Source organism: Orcinus orca, chromosome 4, assembly GCF_937001465.1.
Source record: "Orcinus orca chromosome 4, mOrcOrc1.1, whole genome shotgun sequence".
Taxonomy (NCBI): Eukaryota; Metazoa; Chordata; class Mammalia; order Artiodactyla; family Delphinidae; genus Orcinus; species Orcinus orca.
In genome coordinates, this window is record NC_064562.1 from 124,594,950 (window position 1) to 124,612,713 (window position 17,764).

The window sequence follows — 17,764 nt, forward strand, 5'->3', positions numbered from 1 at the left end:
ACAAATCAGCATGCTAGAGAGAAGACATTAATCTTTTCTATTCTCTCCATGGAAAGTATTACAAAATTGTTGTCCTATGAAAAGGCAATTGAAGGGAATGTAGCCCCCAAAAAACCTGTTGGAAAAAGAGTATTAGAGTGATATAGCAGCAGATTCTGTGCTCAAAATGGACATTTTCTCCTCCTCTTCTCCATTTCTCTCCAAATAAAACTTCTTTCTTCAACCCCCTCCCAGCTCTATTGAGGTATAATTAACTGACAAATAAAAAGTGTATATATTGAAATGTACAATGCGATGGTTTGACATATGTATACATTGTGAATGAACACAATCAAGTTGATAAACACATCTATCACCTCATAGAGTTACCTTTGTTTTTCGGTGTGGTTAGTCCAGTTAAGATCTACTCTCTTGGCAAATTTCAAGTGTATAATACAGTACTATTAACTATAGTCACCATGCTGTACCTTAGGCTGTTAGAACTGATTCATCTTATAACTGAAAGTTTGTACTTTTTGACCAGCATCTCCCCATTTTCCCCACCTTCCTGCCCCTGGAAACCACTGTTCCACTCTCTGGTTCTATGGATTTGACTTTTTTAGCTCCCACATATAAGAGAGATCATATAGTATTTGTCTTTCTGACTTATTTCACTTAGCATAATGTCCTTCAGGTTTATCTATATTGTCAAAACGGCAGGATTTCCTTCTATTTTATCGGTGAATAATATCCCATTATATGTATAAACAACACCTATATATCATTTTCTTTGTCTATTCATCCTTTGATGGACACTTGGGTTGTTTCCATATTATGGCTACAGGAGAAAAGGGAACTCTTGTACACTGTTGGTGGGAATGTAAATTGGTGCAGCCATTATGGAAAGCAGTATAATGGTTCCTCAAAAAATTAAAAGAGAACTACCATATAGATCCGGCAATCCCACTACTAGATATGTATCCAAAAGAAATGAAATAAGTATCTCAAAAAGATACCTGCATCCCCATGTTTATTGCAGCTTTATTCACGGTAGACAAATCTCTTTCATTTGGAGCACTAGCAGATAGAAGGAAAGGACTCAGGTAAGGTAAATTACTTCCCATGTGGACTTAATGTTTAATGCGTCACTATTTGTGCAGGGCAACGGTATTTTGAAACACAGATGCTCATTAACACATATGAATCAGCCTTAAGGGGTGACAAAGGTTTTGCTATCATAGAACTTACATCTTTTTTTCAATAAAGAAAGGAGATCGTCATCAGGTGAGATTTGCCACTTGTTGCACTGTTTGCTAGCTTTGACTCATTAACTCAAGCCTCTTGCAGGTTTAGCAAATAACAATACGGGATGCCCAGGTAAATTTAATTACAGATAATCAATAAATAATTTAGTATAAGTATATCCCAAATATTTCATAGAAAAGTATAAGTGTGACCCATGCAATATTTGGGACATACTTATGCTAAAAAATATTATTTTTTGTTTATCTGAAAATCAAATTTAACTGGGCATTCTGTATTTTATCTAGCAACTCTGTTGTAAGTAAGCTCTTTGAAAGTTGGACTAGGTTGCTCTTAAATGGTTTGTGTTTGTTTTCACAAACAAAAAGTCTCCGAGACAAAACATTTGATTTCCCAGCTGTCGAGAAGACAGTTCCTGTTCCTTAGCTCCTTCAGTTAAAAACGTGCTGCAAAGGAGAAGCCAATTCGACTGTGGGAGAGCTCGTCCCAAAGAGCTCTGGGTGGGTCACCGCAAACGTCTGGCAGAAGTAGGTCTGGGGTGACCGTCACAGCGCTCAACAATGAGCAGCGCAGCCCGCAGCCCGCACTGAGCCAACTGAGAGGTGGCGCCTTGGTGGACCTGCTTCTCTCCCTCCTTTCCTCTCAGTCCAGGAGGGAAACTTTCAGAGAGACCCTGCCTCTCTTCAGATGGCCACTCAGGCCCGCGCCTCCCTGCCGGCGGGGTGGAAGGCAGCAGACGGCCCCAAGGGCACTGAGTACCCAGCATTACTCGCGAGTTTGGAAATCAACAGCCCGCAAGGTGCGAGGGGCCCGCTCTCGTTCATTTCAGAAGGGGCTTCCACTGGAAGAAGCGAGGCCGTCCCACCGTCCGCGCTGCCCCTGGAAACCCGAGATGCGAAGGGCGGTTCCCCCGCGCTCTCTTTCTCTCCCCGTTCCGTTTTAAAATTTTGGTCGGAGGAAAGAAAACAGTCTAGCGCCCAGTTGCGTGCGAAGACGAGGAGAGAAGAGTGACACACCCTCCCTTTAGCCCGCCCCGCGCTGCGCTGCGCTGAGAGGCGGGGGCCCGGCGAGGCTGCGCCCACCGGGAACGCCCTCTCCCAGTCTTCCGGCTCGGAGGATGGCCAGCTGACTGGGGCGGGAGCCCTGCGCCGGGCGGAATGATGCTTCGGAGGGGCTCCTGGCCCTGGCGCGCGCGTCTGCTGCAGACCCCAGGAACCCAAGGCCGAACGCATCCGCAACCGCTGATGCCCCAGGTTAAGCCCGAGCCCGGCGGGCGTGTGGCGGGGGGAGCTGGGGGGAGGCGGCTGGAAAAGTTTGCGTGGGGCAACTTCCGCGGGAGCGAAAGCCCGGCGGCCGGGACGTTCACTGCGTTTTGCTGGCTCCCCGGTTTCGCGCGCGGGAGGACCCCGACAGGTGGTCGCCCGGGCCGCGGAAGTGGGCCCCGGGGTCCAAAGTCGGGGTCACCCCCAGGGGCCGAGGGAAGGAAAGGCCAGGAAGGAAAGGACGTGCGTCGGCGCATCACCTCGGTTAAGTTGGGGTGCGGGGACCATGGGGCTGCGGCCCGGGGAGCAGCACAGTTACCCCGGCAGGCAGTTTCTCCGCGTCCAAACTACGGTCTTGAATAAGTTTTCAGAGCCGTTTTGCTGTCGGCTCGATCGTCGGTACCGAAGTGGCCGAAAAGGGCTAAGAAAACGGTAGCGCGAGCAGAGTGATTGCCCCGAGTGTGCACTGTCGTAGGAGAGTGGAATTTCCATCCTGAAAACCGCGAGCACCTCCCTTTCAAAGAGGGAAGAAAAATTCGCGTTTTGTTCCGAGACTTGAGAGTCGGGGGAATCATGAGTGTGTGTTGGTGGGTAACGGTTGGCCTGACACAGTTGTATTGTGGTCTGTGAAGAGCCGTCGCTTGGGAGGAGGGAGGAGAGTGGATGTGCACTAAAAAAGACACAGGAAGACGGGGGAAAGTATTGATTGTAATTGGGATTGTGATGGAGCCTGACAGGCGCCCAGGAGCCCAAACTCTGAGCCTGATGAGGAAAGACAGCCTTTAAACTAGAGCCTTCCAGGTGTGCGCGGTTGCGGAGAGCGTGGTTTGCGTTTTAGTTCCCAGCACCGCCTCCCCACCCTCATAAATCAGTTTCAGATTGTTAACCGGGAAAAGATTTATTTTTTCTTCCAGTTGTGCACTTTGCAAGAAGAGCAGAAGTAAGCGATGTCATTACCAGTATCTTGTCACTTTCACATCCTTTTAATTTTTCTCTTTTTTTCCCCCTCCAGCTCTCTCAGGGCTTCAGAGTTTGGAATGGTTGGAGAAATGTTTAAGTGCATTTTTAAAATGCCTTCCCTGAATGTTAGAAAGGGAATGAGGAAGGGCATTTTGTTCCTTATAACTAGGACAGGGGCAAACTTCTTAAAATGTAAAAGGGTAGACTTAATAGACTAATGGGAGAGAGAGGCTTTTTTCATTTTGTGAAATTTGTGTTTTTATTATAAATGTTGCACTTTATAGTCAAAGATATACTAAACAGTAAGACAACCCGATACAAGGAACCCCCTTCACTGTACACCATTTAAACTTAAATGATTGATTCACTTTTCTGTTAAATCTATTTAACATTTTGAGTAGAATGTTTATGGATCCTAAGACTGGCTGCTCTTTCTCAGATTATCAACTCTAAACTCTTCATGTTTCCCACCTGATGCTATCCAGGGTAGTGCCATTGCATGCCCCAGCAGGAATTGGATACTCTTTTAAAAGAGGTCGAAAGTGATGCAGTGGGGCTTATTAGGCTTAATCATAGGGGAATCATCTTAAGAAGCCTTATGTTTGACTGTTTCTAATCTGCAGATTTTTGTTTTAGGTCTTGACTGTCCATGCTGTTAAGTCAATTTGCTGAACCTTAGAAATAGAAATGTTTCCATCATTTCACTTGTCTGACTAAAGACCCCCAAAGAATAAAGAGAAACTTTGAGTGTGCTTCTTTATATGCTCTTTGAAATTGTACCATAAAGAAACGGACAGAAATATCCTGGCTGCCTAGGAGTTTTAGGTAGGGCTACTAAACCATTTTCTGCAAGTCAGATTAACTGGTTGTAGGGACATCTTTCATTCTAAGGTCTCACTGTTTTGTGATTGCTCCATTTGATATGAAAAGTCCTGTGGCTAAAGACAGGTGTTATTTCCATACGTTTTTGCTGTAAACATTCAGATCCCTAGAGCCTCTGAAAGCAGCAGGAAAAAAAGAAGTGATACATGTGACCTGACAGCTCATGAAATCCTAGCTTGAAAGGACTTGTCATTAACAGTATCTCAAGTAAGCATTCCCAGTTATATTTGGCCTCTTCTGAAAGGAGTGTGCCTTAGAGGAGCATTTAGTGATTTTGAAAAATAGACAGTTTTTATGCTTCACATGGTAGGTGAGTAATTGCCAGTGTTTTTTTGGGTAGAAAAAAAGTTTGTCAACATGAGTATGTTTAGTATAGCAGAATTGCTTTTTTTAAAAAAATTTTATTTATTTATTATTTTTGGCTGTGTTGGGTCTTCGTTTCTGTGCGAGGGCTTTCTCTAGTTGCGGCGAGTGGGGGCCAGTCTTCATCACGGTGCGCGGGCCTCTCACTGTTGCGGCCTCTCTTGTTTCAGAGCACAGACTCCAGACGCGTAGGCTCAGTAGTTGTGGCTCATGGGTCCAGTTGCTCCGCGGCATGTGGGATCCTCCCAGACTAGGACTCGAACCCGTGTCCCCTGCATTGGCAGGTGGACTCCCAACCACTGCGCCACCAGGGAAGCCCAGAATTGCTTTTTAAAGGACATTAGTCTGAAGCATAAGAGAGCCAGAGCACGCCATATTACCTTTGGCCAAGGCACGGCCTGTTGTCCATGGTTACGTTCCAGTCACAGCATCTCTGCTTCTTTGCAGCGCTGTGGCTGAGTGGTTGTCCCAGCAATCCACAGTTCCTGCTGGCCTGTCTTGTTCTCCAGGACACAGCTTTGAGTGATCATGGTGCCTGATAAATTATCACTAAACAGAAAGCTCTTGCCTGATTGTGCCTTTCTTAATTTGGTTCTTCTGCTACTTAGTTGGAGAGACTCCCTGATGTGATTTCAAGCCGCCAGTACAGTATTTGGGTCCCTACATTGGCTATGTTTAAAATTTTTAAAAAATCAGGTGTACTTTGCAGAGAAGTTTAAGTATTGAGTGTGCTTTTTTTTTTAACTCATAGAAACAAAGCATATACATGTTATAATGCCACCACCAAATGTTAATTTAGAAGTTGTTTTCGTTGTTTTCATCTTTTGAATTTAATACACGTGTCATCCTCGTTTGACACGTTCCTATGATTCTACCTCATGTGTTTGTAACTGGTGCGCTGTGTACCATAATCCTCATTTCAGAGCTCTCTCCTGAGGACAGTGGTTGATTTGTATGTTGGTGATTGTACTTACATTGTAGAAAAGACATGGATGCTTTGGTCTCAAAAGTAGTTTAAGACTGGTTTGTCTATTAAATGTTAAACATTACTACCTTCCCGGCACTTAGGTATTAGGGCTGGGTTTTTCCTTTGCTTGTTTTTGGTTTACTTTACTGTTTATTGCAATTTACCAGTATTCTGTTTTACAGCGAGCTCTAAGCTGGGAAATCATTTTGTGGCTTGGCAGATAAATATTTGTTGAATGAGGTCCCTATGAAACTACGGTAGAAAACCAGAGGCTCAATTTGGTTAATCTAATAGCTTTATAAAGCCAGATGTATTTACTTCATAGAATAGAAATGAGCAGCTAATTCAGTTGGTATTAGGCAACTGGGACATCTGAGGGCTAACCCGGCCCTGCCACTTAGCTCCTGAAGTTAGCCAAGTCATTCAGTCTACTTTGAGCCTGTTTTACTCCCTTTTCAAAACAAGGTTTGTCTAAGTGGTCTCAAAAGCCCTTTCCATCTCTAAAATTGCCATTTTGTTATTTTACTGCGGGTTGTAAATATTATAAAATAATAAAATATTGTCAGTGTCAGAATGTTTGCCTTAATGGTTGAAAATCCTCTTTTATGATCTTAGGCAGCCAGTAAAGCGGCAGTTTTAACTAATGATTGTAATAACTTTTCCCGTTTAAAAAGAAATTGGAATTTATTTGACATGGGGCGAGCATGGCATAATAGTATTCTCTTAGGAATTAAGAATTGTCTTGCTCTAATACTTAATTCTGTCATGGCCAGTGATGTCAACTGTGACTTGTTGCTTATTCAAGAGAATCTAGCATTAGAACCCTAAAGCCATTATAGAGTAGACATCTTGGCCTAACGTACAGGCTATAAACCAATAGATAATAAAATAGCATTATCTTAGCTGTATTCTAGAAGTATCTAATTTTTGATCCCATTTAACTTACCACAGTATTAATTTTCCTGGTTTTTAAAACAAATACCAGCTCTGTTCTCTGAGCTAGGTATTTAGACTGCGTGGTATGGGATCCCTCACCCGTATGTTTTACTAAACGTTCCTCATTGGCATACCTTTTAAGAAACAGGCCTGTGAAACCTGGTAGTCAGTTAAGAGGTACTCTTTACGGGGACCCATGAAAGAAACTGCTGTCTAGTCTTAGTCTTAGAATTGGGTTTCTCCTGAACTGATTTGGGGTTTATTATGCAGTGAGGTATACAGCCACAGGTGTTCTCTCTACGCACTGGCTGCCAGAAAGCTTACGGTCAGATTTTCAACCCATCTTCTAACAAATGTTTAAGACCTTGTGACATGCCTTTTATGTATTTACCATACTTATGGTTTCATCCTCTCTGCCTTCATTTTTCCCTCCATGCATATCCTCACTCATTTTTCTGTGATCTCTTTTAATGGGAAAAAGTGGTGCATAAATAAGATTTTATTAAATTTCAAAAGTCAGCTCTTTGGTGTTCGAACAGGTATGTTCTACGTAGTTAATGGCGGAAGCCTGCTTAGTGCTTCACTCACAGAAAGTGTTCCACACGTACTGACTGCACTGAATTGAGTTGCTCTAAGAATCTACTTTTGATGCTATGGTTCTCTTTTTGTTTTAATTGAGATTTAACTCACAAATACTGTTGTCTCTTAAAGGTGGTGGTTACTCTCCTCTCACCTTTTTTCTTCTTACCACCCTCACCTGTTCTAAATCTTCCTCTTTCCTTGCCACCTCCACTTTCCTCACCTGGGTAAAAATCGAGTTTGGGTCAACTACTAAGTCCTGTGAAGTCTCTTAATTCTGAGTTTTTCTTAATTCTGTAAATTAACTCATAAATGATGTTATTTGATTTTACATCACTTTAACCTTAGTTTGCAGGGATGGAGGGCATGCAGTCCAGGCTTTTGTTTGGTAGCTCTTTTGAGGATAATTAGAGCTCAATGTAGGATTCACAATACTGGTGAGAAATGATATGTGAAACCTGCACTATCAGCAAAGTCCATTGAAGAGAATATCTCTGATTTGAGGGCCAGAAATAGGGAGCAGTGAAAAGAGAGGTGAGAGATGGAGCTAGAGTTGAAATTGTTACAGCCTGTGAGCAGAAACAAGAAGTAACATAAAACATTGAACCTCATATTAAGAAACTTATAGGTACACAGTGTTTTATTGTGGCAGACTTAAGGGAGGAAAAAGTCTTCAAGATTGACAAGGGTCACACCATGAATCTGGGTTCTGTCTGTGGGTCTTACGGTATTTACCAGGTTGAGTAGGTGGTTTGGTTTATAAAAGTGCTGTGGACACAGGTGGTAATCCTAAATTATTTAACTCCACTGGGAACTCTCAATTATTTTGTTGTAGTAGGAGTGTTTTTATAATGAATGCATTGCTCAAATCTCATTTCTGGGACCAAAAGATAGATTTGCTTATTTTCAACCTCTTAGGCATAACAATAAATAATAAATGCCCTGAACCTGTTTGGAGGAAAGAAGTTATCATTCTTCTTGATGAATTCTTGTTGTTTTTCTGACCATGTGTGTTGGTGTGTGTGTGTGTTCACGTGTGGCTGTCTCTTTTGTTAAATCTTTTGTTTTGGTATATAAGTTTCCCTAGTAGGGGAGTGGGCTATTTGAAGAGGGGATTTTAAAAGCTGTTGATGAATAACTGCTTTTTCCGCCAGTAATGCAACTGGAATACAAGTGTGCATTTTTATTAGAGAGACTGACAGTAATGTGGCCATAAACCTGAAAAACAATTTTTTTAAGAAAATGTGTGCAAACAGATCAGCATAGCATCGGCTGTCGAAGCCCTTGCTAGAGGATATATGTTGTGACATTTTATAGTCTGATAGCTCACTTCTGCAACTCTGCTTTGGGAATGTTTCAGATAACGCATCATGAAGCAATTTTCGTTTTTCAGGAGAAAGTATGGTTTCTTTTGACCTTGTAAATACGCTTTTGTGGGTTTGTTATTAGCCAAACCAAGGTAAGCCAACTGTAAAACATAAGCAACAGATGATCCAGAAATCGTGTGGCTTCATCCCTCCAGTCCCACCTGCCACTCCATGCCCTGCGAGGCCTCCATCTGGCCACGATGGACTAATACCTCTCCTTGTGGCTTGTCCCTGGTGGCGTTTATGATGTTCCCTGGGCAGCGTTGCCCCCGCCCCCATCACCCTCCCTCTTCACCTTCCTGAATTCTCATCCCCCAAGGCTGAGTTCCAATACCCACCCACCCCCACCTCACCCCAGTTTTTAATGTGGTTTGTGCAGGTGTCTGCCGGCAGAATTAATTACACCTTCCTTTTCACTCCCACGGTAACTGCAGTACTTCATCTTACCCTGTATTATAGTTAGTTGGGTTCATATGATTTTCCCACCTGGATTCTCTCAGCCCTTTGGTTGTTTTTTAATTTTTATTTTATATTGGCGTATAGTTGATTAACAATGTTGTGTTAGTCTCAGGTGTACAGCAAAGTGATTCAGTTATGCATATACATGTATCTATTCTTTTTCAAATTCTTTTCCCATTTAGGTTATTACAGAATATTGAGCAGAGTTCCCTGTGCTCTACAGTAGGTCCTTGTTGGTTATCTATTTTAACTATAGCAGTGTACACATGTCAATCCCAAATTTCTCCTTATCTCTGATGGCTTCTGCCCCATCACAGTAGGTGCATAATAAATGCTTGTTGGGTAGAGGAATGAAGGGATAGATGATAAAGAACTCAATATCATATAGACTCCTTAATGGTGTATTCTCTTCAGGTCTGAACTTCTCAATTTCCTCTTCCCCACTGACTCTAGCCAGGGGGGGCACCTAAGTCGTTATTATCCACCTTTTGTGATATGGGGCTTGAATATGGAAGATTTTTTAAAGTTAATCAAAGTAATCTTTGTATGTGTTGTATTTTCTAGTGAAAGAAAGCAGCCTTCAATTATATTTGGTTAATTGTTTTGTTGTAGATATGCTTTCACGTCAGGATTTTTAAAGGACATAATCAACATAGTTTAGTGAAACATAAATTCTGTAAGGACAATCTGGCGTGTAAGTGTTTTCTTGGCTGTTCTGAAAGTGTGGTGGTGATTTAGGATGATTGTTTATATGTGCGGAAGGCAGCGCTTTTCTCCACTGAGGACTTTCCTAAATGGGATTCTCAGAGTGTTAGATCATTGGTACTAAAAGCTCAGTCATGAAAACTTAATAGAATGGTAATTTAATTTATTTATTTATGGCTGCATTGGGTCTTTGTCGCTGTGAGCAGGCCTTCTCCAGTTGCAGCTAGCGGGGGCTACTCTTCGTTGCAGTGCACGGGATTCTCACTGCGGTGGCTTCTCTTGTTGTGGAGCACGGGCTCTAGGCGCGCGGGCTTCAGTAGTTGTGGCCCGTGAGCTCAGTAGTTATGGCTCGCGGGCACCAGAGCACAGGCTCAGCAGTTGTAGTGCACGAGCTAGAATGGTAATTTTAAAATCAATTATAAAAATTTTTATTTGTAAGATACAATTTTATATTTTCCTGGGCAAAATATAAAATTAACCTTTTGGAAACCGCCCCCCCCCCCCCCAAAAAAAAAGGAATATAATTTTTGACATTGAGAAACATGCAGACCTTTACCTATTACAAGGCCCCCGTTACCACTGCAGAAGCGGGGCATATTTGTCTAGAGCATGGAATTGCCATGAGTAAGATTATCATCCATTGGCCTTCCAGAACTTGGTGGCTGGTTAAGGGAGTACCTTCAGGGTACATAGCAAAATGTGTTGAATACTGTTGAATGTTCACATATTGGATCGGTAAACCTGTATAGTGGTTGCCATTCATCTCTTTTGCTGTACAGCCTAGAATCTGAGGTCTTTGAATAGGGACTTTTGATAAATCCTGAAGATTCATGCCACTGTCCCAGCATTTCTAGACTTTGGGGACAGAGGGGGTAAACAGGATGGCAGTGGAGGTTCCAGCTGCTACCTGAACTTGTGCTGCCGTCACCCTCATGAGCTCTAAGAGCTGGTTCTGGCTTGATTCCTCAGAATGTTTTAGCTGAAAGTTTGGCTTCTATTTCCCCCATCCTGGTGTTAGGTTCGTCTACTCTGAGATGTAGGTGCCACTTCTCATGCTCTTGGTCTTTCGGAGCCAAGCCCTGGTCTGTCGCATTTTAATTGCTCATATTTCCCTTGTGTCTAAAGTGGGTTTTGACTCTTATCTAAGCCCTGAGATCTCAGTGGAGGAGTTGTGGTGCTTCATGCTAGATCTGAAAGCTTGCAGAGAAGATCCTTAAAAGTTATGGGGAAGACAAGACACGTAAAAGAGATACATACGTGTTCGTTCACCAGTTGGCTCATGAGAGTCAAACATCAGAGACAAATACTAAAAGAATTCAGAGAAGAAACATCATTAGAAATTGAAGAGATGAAAAGAGGTAAGATTTTGACTAAGCTCTGAGAGCAGGGTAAGGAAGGGTTTAGCAGACATATTTGGAGTAGGAAGAATGGGCATAAGCACAGAGGGTGGAATCTGAAAGGAGTTGGGGGTCTAGTAAGCACTCTGATGAGGCAGCAGGAAGTATTCTCTGGGAAGTATGGTCCTTGATTTGACTTGTATTAGAGCTTTAGATACCATATTAAAACCTTATAGGAATTATGTTTATTAAATTAAACTCTGTATCACAAACTGATATCCTGTAGGATATTGATTCCTAGGATGTTAATAGATGTTTCAGAAAAACAAATTCCCTCTTCTTATAAGTTTGAAGAATTCTGGGTTAAGCCATACCAAGTTAGATGTGTTCCTTCACTACGTACCTTTGCTAATGGGCATTGGGACGATCTGAGAGCAGGAAGGAGGTTGATCACAGATCTCTGTTACGCCACAGCATTCCTAGTAACTTCTCCCAGGAGAGTGGTCGACCGGATACAGTTTGGAGAGCACTGCATTAAAAAATTAGACTGGGGATGGATTATGTTGAAAAACACAAGTGATCCTCTTACTTCCGAGCCTATTTCCTCAGGTATAACTAATCTTGCCACTCCAGCTCTAGTGTATTGGACCATTCCTAGATACTACGTTCTTCAGCCTTCTTTGCAGCTAGCGTGTGACCAAGTTCTGGATATCTCATGTGACATAGAAGTGTAATTTCTGTTCACATCCTTAATTAGGAAACTGATTTCTCTCTTCTACCTTTTACTCTCTCCCATGGGCTGCAATGTAGATGTGGAAGGGGTGAGCCAGCCTGGACCCTGTGGAGGCATATAACCCTCTAGCTGATGGTGGGACAACTAGATAGAAGTGACCTGCATCCCTGGATGGCATTAGTGTCCTCTTACCCTCAACTGCCTACCTACCAGAAAAACAAACATCTCTCTTGAGTCCCACGTGCTTCTAGGTCTCTTTGTTACAGCAGCTTAGCTTGTGCCTTATCTTGTCCGGTGGAAGAGCAGCCCAACCAGAAGTCTCTGAATGGAAGGATTAAAGCAGAAGAGCAGGAAAAGAAAAAAAAGGAGAAAAGCCAGAGGCATTATGAGACCGATGCTATTGGAGGCTCACAGAAAGCAGTACTACAAAAGCCCAAAGCATGGTTGCTGATGGTTGAAACTTGAAGTTGAAAAACAACCAATTCGTGGATGGAATATGTTTTATAGAGCATAAATAACAGTTTGCCTTGTGCTGTCTTCACCTGCCATGCCGATGTTCTATTCCTGGTTAAAAGTCTGACCTTGGCTTCACCATTTTCATAAATAAAACCTGTCTTGATTACTAGATGGAAATCATCTTTCCTCCTTTTTTTTTGAAATTGAGATAGAATTGACATATAACATTACATTAGTTTTAGGTGTATAGTATAATAATTTGATATTTGTATGTGTTATGAAAAGATCATCACAATAAGTCCAGTTAACATCCATCACCATACATAGTTACAGTTTTTTTTCATGTGATAAGAATTTTTAGGATTTACTCTTAGCAACTTTCAAATATACAGTGCAGTATTATTAACTATAGTCCCCATGCTGTGTATTACATCCCCAGGACTTATTTATTTTATAACTACAAGTTTGTACCTTTTGACCTCCTTCATCCATTTCACCCACCCCTCAAGTGGCAGGATTTCCTTCTTTTTATGGCTGAATAATATTCCATTGTGTATATGTACACCATATTTTCTCTATCCATTCATCCATTGATGGACACTAAGGTTGTCTTCATGTTTTAGCTATTATAAATGATGCTGCAGTGAACATGGGGGTGCAGATATCTTTTCCAGTTAGTGTTTTCATTTCCACTTCCCAGAAATGGAATTGCTGGATCCTATGATAGTTCTATTTTTAATTGTTTGAGGACCCTCCATACTGTTCTCCGTAGTGGCTGCACCAATTTACAGTCCCACCAGCAGCGCAGGAGGGTTCCCTTTTCCCCACCTCCTCACCACCGCTTGTTATTTCTTGTCTTTTTGAATGGAGCCACTCTAACAGGTATGAGGAGGTACTTCATTGTGGTTTTGATTTTCATTTCTCTGATGATTAGTGATGTTGAGCACCTTTTCCTGTACATATTGCCATTTGTGTATCTTCTTTGGAAAAATGTATACTCAGGCCCTCTGCCCATTTTTTTTCCCCATCTTTCCTTCCTGTGTCTGCCTAGTTGACTCATTTTACTACTCGTTTGGTACTTGTACACTCCCTTATATCAGGGCTTTTTGTGTCTGTATCTTACCAGCATGCCTGCTCCGCCATGAATATTCTTTTTCTCTGTACACTAGTAATTGCTGAAGAGTAAGTACCATATCTTTAAAATTTTTGGAGCCATATATCTATATTTATATATCTTGGTTTTTCTTATTCTGCTAGTACAGGTGCTTGTAGTGGTGCTAAACGAATGAGGTATAAGAAGATAGCTGCCGTTGTCTTTCTGAGAAATGATGTTGGTCTATACCAGGTGTTGGTAAGCGTTTCCTATAAAGGTCCAGATGGTCAACATTTTAGGCTTTGCAGCCTATGAGCTGTCACAACTCCGCGGTGTTGCCGTTGCAGTGTAAAAGCTGCCATGCAGGGCGTGGCTGTGTTCCAATAAACTTTATTTACAAAAATGGCAATGGACCAGCTTCAGCCCGTTTGCCAGCTGTAGTTTGCCAGCCCCTGATCTGTGGACTCTATACCAAGATTTTGGCAGTAGTCATAGAAATGTTATTTTAGAAGCTGAATCTGGATTTAGTACTCCGGTGTATGTATAGTGGGATGAGGCAAGTGAGTACATTAATAAGGGCCAGTCGCGAAGTCATGGTCACTGTACGTGGAGCTGAAATAACAGGAACTGGTACACTGGACAAACAAGAGGAAGGATGTGAAGACATGTAGGAATTCCAGCAGTTCTCCACTATTAGGCTTACATCTAACCATGAGGCCACAGTGCCTGGCACGTGAGAGAAGGAAGAGGATGGACAGCTGGGACTGAGATAAGGAGCTGCTGTCTGAAATCGGGAAGAGGCAGAGTCCTGTGGTGAGTTCTCATTCCTGTGGGAGAGGTGATGTGATGGGTGAAGAGGTGAAGACTTGGCCGAGTAATCTTCAAGAGGCCGTGCATTGGCCCAGGCACTTATTCCAGTCGGTTATTTCTCTTTGGAATTATTTAACCACGGGCACCATTTGTCTTTCATGTGAATCCAACATTAGAGGTTACGGTCATTATGTATGGTTTTCCTCCATTTCCTTTCCCCAAACCTTTTTTTTTTTTAATGAATTTTCTATTATCTCTGTTGATTAGCATAAGCTGTGCTGCTGAAACAAAAGACTCAACAGTACTTGAACTTCTGTATTCTTTAAGTCAGTTTTCTCTCTCTCAGGAAATGGTTCTGAGGTAGCTTTTTAGGTCAGCAGTAGGTCTGCGCCAGTCATTCAGGGACCCTAAGCTGACCAGTTCCTCTGTCGTCTTCAGCACGTGGCTTCCAAACTCAAAAGAGCATGGAAGGGTTTTTTAGACTTGTGAGGGGTTTCGGGCTAGGCCTGCAGATATCGCATAACGCTTATGTTCATGTTGCATTGAATATTTCATTGAACAGGTCAGATGGCCATATTGAGCTGCAAGGGGGCTGAGAGATATAGTGCTGGCTGGGAGCCACATTCCAGTGAACACTTGGTAACCATGGAAGAAGGGAGATAGGATTTTAGTGGACATTTAGATGTTCTGCTGCATTCCCCTTGACTAGAAACAGGACAGTTTTGCTTTTTGTGAGCACTGAATTTTCAAGGCTCTACTGTGCTTCGTTTGTATGTGTTCTTCAGCAGTAGATATTTACGGGGAAACTATTTCTCCCTGGAAAACTTAAAAAGGAAATGGTGGAAATTCAGCATTTTTAATTTAGGTTAGAACAGGAACATTTGACACTTCGTTGGTTTCATTATAAGCTGCCCTTGGGGCTGTAACTTAATAGGAAAGGGTGTAGTCTCACTTGTACACTCTAAGCTAAGGAAGAGAGAGAAATAAATTCTAATGGTCCAATTAGGATTTGAAGCCAGAATTCAAGTTTGTGCAATGACACCTGATAAGGAGGAAAAGAAGTATACTTGAGAGAAGATGCTGACAATATAGTCTTAGGGAAGGACTTCCTTTAGAGGAATTGTGGTGATTAGTAGGTAAAGGAGCAATAGTGAAAGTTATAAAAGATCATGCATATCTAGTATATGAATTTAGTGGCATTTCGTAGGCTAGCCTGTTATAAATATGGTCTAAAAAAAGGGAAATCTTAAGTAGATGCTTAGGGTGGTTGAAAGATGCTGAGTCTTTGAATAAAATGTATCTTAGTATATAACAATAGTGAGACTAATCTATAGTTCAGGGCATATTCAGAAAGAGATTTATTAGTAGGACCTTGTATATTGTCTCCTCACCACATTATTTACTTAATCACATCTTTTTAATCACAGGCTTTTTAATTTGAATCTGTCAGGCTTGGATATCACTATTGATCAGTCTTAAACATGTAACTTTGACTTTGGAATATTAGAAATGTTTTCCTTTCTCATTGCTTTTCATGCACTTCAACATAGTTATTGTTTTATATAATGAAATGGCTAGATTGTCATAGGTTCCTATGTATTTCTTGAACTTGGACACTATATTGTCTATGAAACATTAAATGAGGCTTCAGTGAAAGAGTTGTCCAAAGGGCTGTGTGTGTGTGTGTATATATATAATATTATGTAATATATATAATATATATATAAATACATATAATTGGAAATATTATCACCAAAATGAACATATTACAATATTTTGAACTGGGCCTGTGCCTGGCCTGGCAGTATCCAAACATAAAAGATCATCCTAGGTCGTATGGAATTGTCTTTTACTGGAGGCTTCTTATTCTCATTCCATACTGCAGCAGATTAATCTGGGCTATTGCTTTAAGAATAGTAGGGAAGGGCTTCCCTGGTGGCGCAGTGGTTAAGAATCCGCCTGCCGATGCAGGGGACACGGGTTCGTGCCCCAGTCCGGGAAGATCCCACATGCCGCGGAGCGGCTGGGCCCGTGAGCCATGGCCACCGAGCCTGTGCGTACGGAGCCTGTGCTCCGCAACGGGAGAGACCACAACAGTGAGAGGCCTGCGTACTGCAAAAACAAAACAAAAACAACAACAACAAAAAAAGAATAGTAGGGAAAAAAACAATTTAGCAGTGCTAGAAAAAGGCAGAGTCTCTCTTGATGGTGGAAAAAAGTATAGGATGAGTAAATCCTGCTTGGCAGTTAGTTGTGTGCATGGGATCTGGGAGTTTCAGTTTACCCACAAGCCACCTCTGAATGTTGAATTTCCAGAACTCTAGTTTGGCTCCTAACTGATTGAAGGGAGGTGCAGAGTCTTAATCACCGGGAGCGATAGTCCCATTACATCGCACCAGGCTTGTCAGACTGCATCGGGGCCTTGTGTTTTGTTACTGGGGCAGTGCTTTAGAAGGGACGCTGACAAGCTGGTGGGAGGGAAGTGCATCCAGAAGGCGGTTAAGATGTTGAGGATTTATATCAGAGACGATTTCAGGGAGTGGATATTTTTAATCTGGTGAAAAAGAAGGCAGAGAAGAAGTAAAATCTGTTTTCAAACATCTGAGAAGGTATTATGTGAACGATTTGTCATTCTGGGTTGCTTCAGAGCAAGGAAATTACCCCTAAGGTTGGGCAGGATAGGAGGGCAGAGTTCAGCTTAGTTTAAGAAACTGGGTATATTCTGCCTGTCCACCAATGCATAGACTGCTTTTTTTTTTAATTGAGGTATAGTTGATTTACAGTCTTATATTAGTTTCAGGTTTACAACATAGTGATTTGATATTTTTATAGGTTATACTCCATTTAAAGTAATTATAAAATATTGGGAATAATCAAATGTATTCCCTGTTCTGTAGTTTACATCTTTGTATCTTGTTTTATTTTTTAAATAATTTATTTATATTTTACTTTTGGCTGCGTTGGGTCTTCGTTGCTGCTTGCGGGCTTTCTCTAGTTGTGGAGAGCGGGGACTACTCTTCGTTGCAGTGCATGGGCTTCTCATTGCGGTGGCTTCTCTTGTTGCAGAGCACGGGCTCTAGGCGAGTGGGCTTCAGTAGTTGCAGTGTGCGGGCTCTAGGGTGTGCGGGCTTCAGTAGTTGTAGCACACGGGCTCAGTAGCTGTGGCTCACGGGCTCTAGAGGGCAGGCTCAGTAGTTGTGGTGCACGGGCTTAGTTGCTCCACGGCATGTGGGATCTTCCTGGACCAGGGCTCGAACCTGTGTCCCGTGCGTTGACAGGTGGATTCTTAGCCACTGCACCACCAGGAGAGTCCGTGTATCTTATTTTAGACCTACTAGTTTATACCTCTTAATCCCCTTTCCTTATCTTGCCCCTCTCCCAACCCCTCTCCCCGCTGATAACCACTAGTTTGTTCTCTGTATCTGCAAGTCTGTTTCAGTTTTGTTATATTCATTTGTTTTATTTTTTAGATTTCACATATAAGTGAAAAAGTACAGTATTTGTTATTCTCTGTCTGACATAACTTCACTAAGCATAATACCCTCCAGGTCCATCCATCTGTTGCAAGTGAAATTTTTCATTCTTTTTTTATGGCTGAGTAATATTCCATTGT

General features: G+C 42.1%; 1 protein-coding gene across 1 annotated transcript in view; it reads left to right on the plus strand.

Moving 5' to 3' along the window:
• The first annotated feature begins 2,328 nt into the window (after positions 1-2,328).
• MCUB (mitochondrial calcium uniporter dominant negative subunit beta) overlaps positions 2,329-17,764 on the plus strand; it is a 90,201-nt gene continuing 74,765 nt past the window's right edge. Inside the window, 1 exon segment of the mRNA XM_049709646.1 lies at positions 2,329-2,495. Within this exon segment, the coding sequence (XP_049565603.1) occupies positions 2,400-2,495 (96 nt within the window). The 5' untranslated portion in view covers positions 2,329-2,399.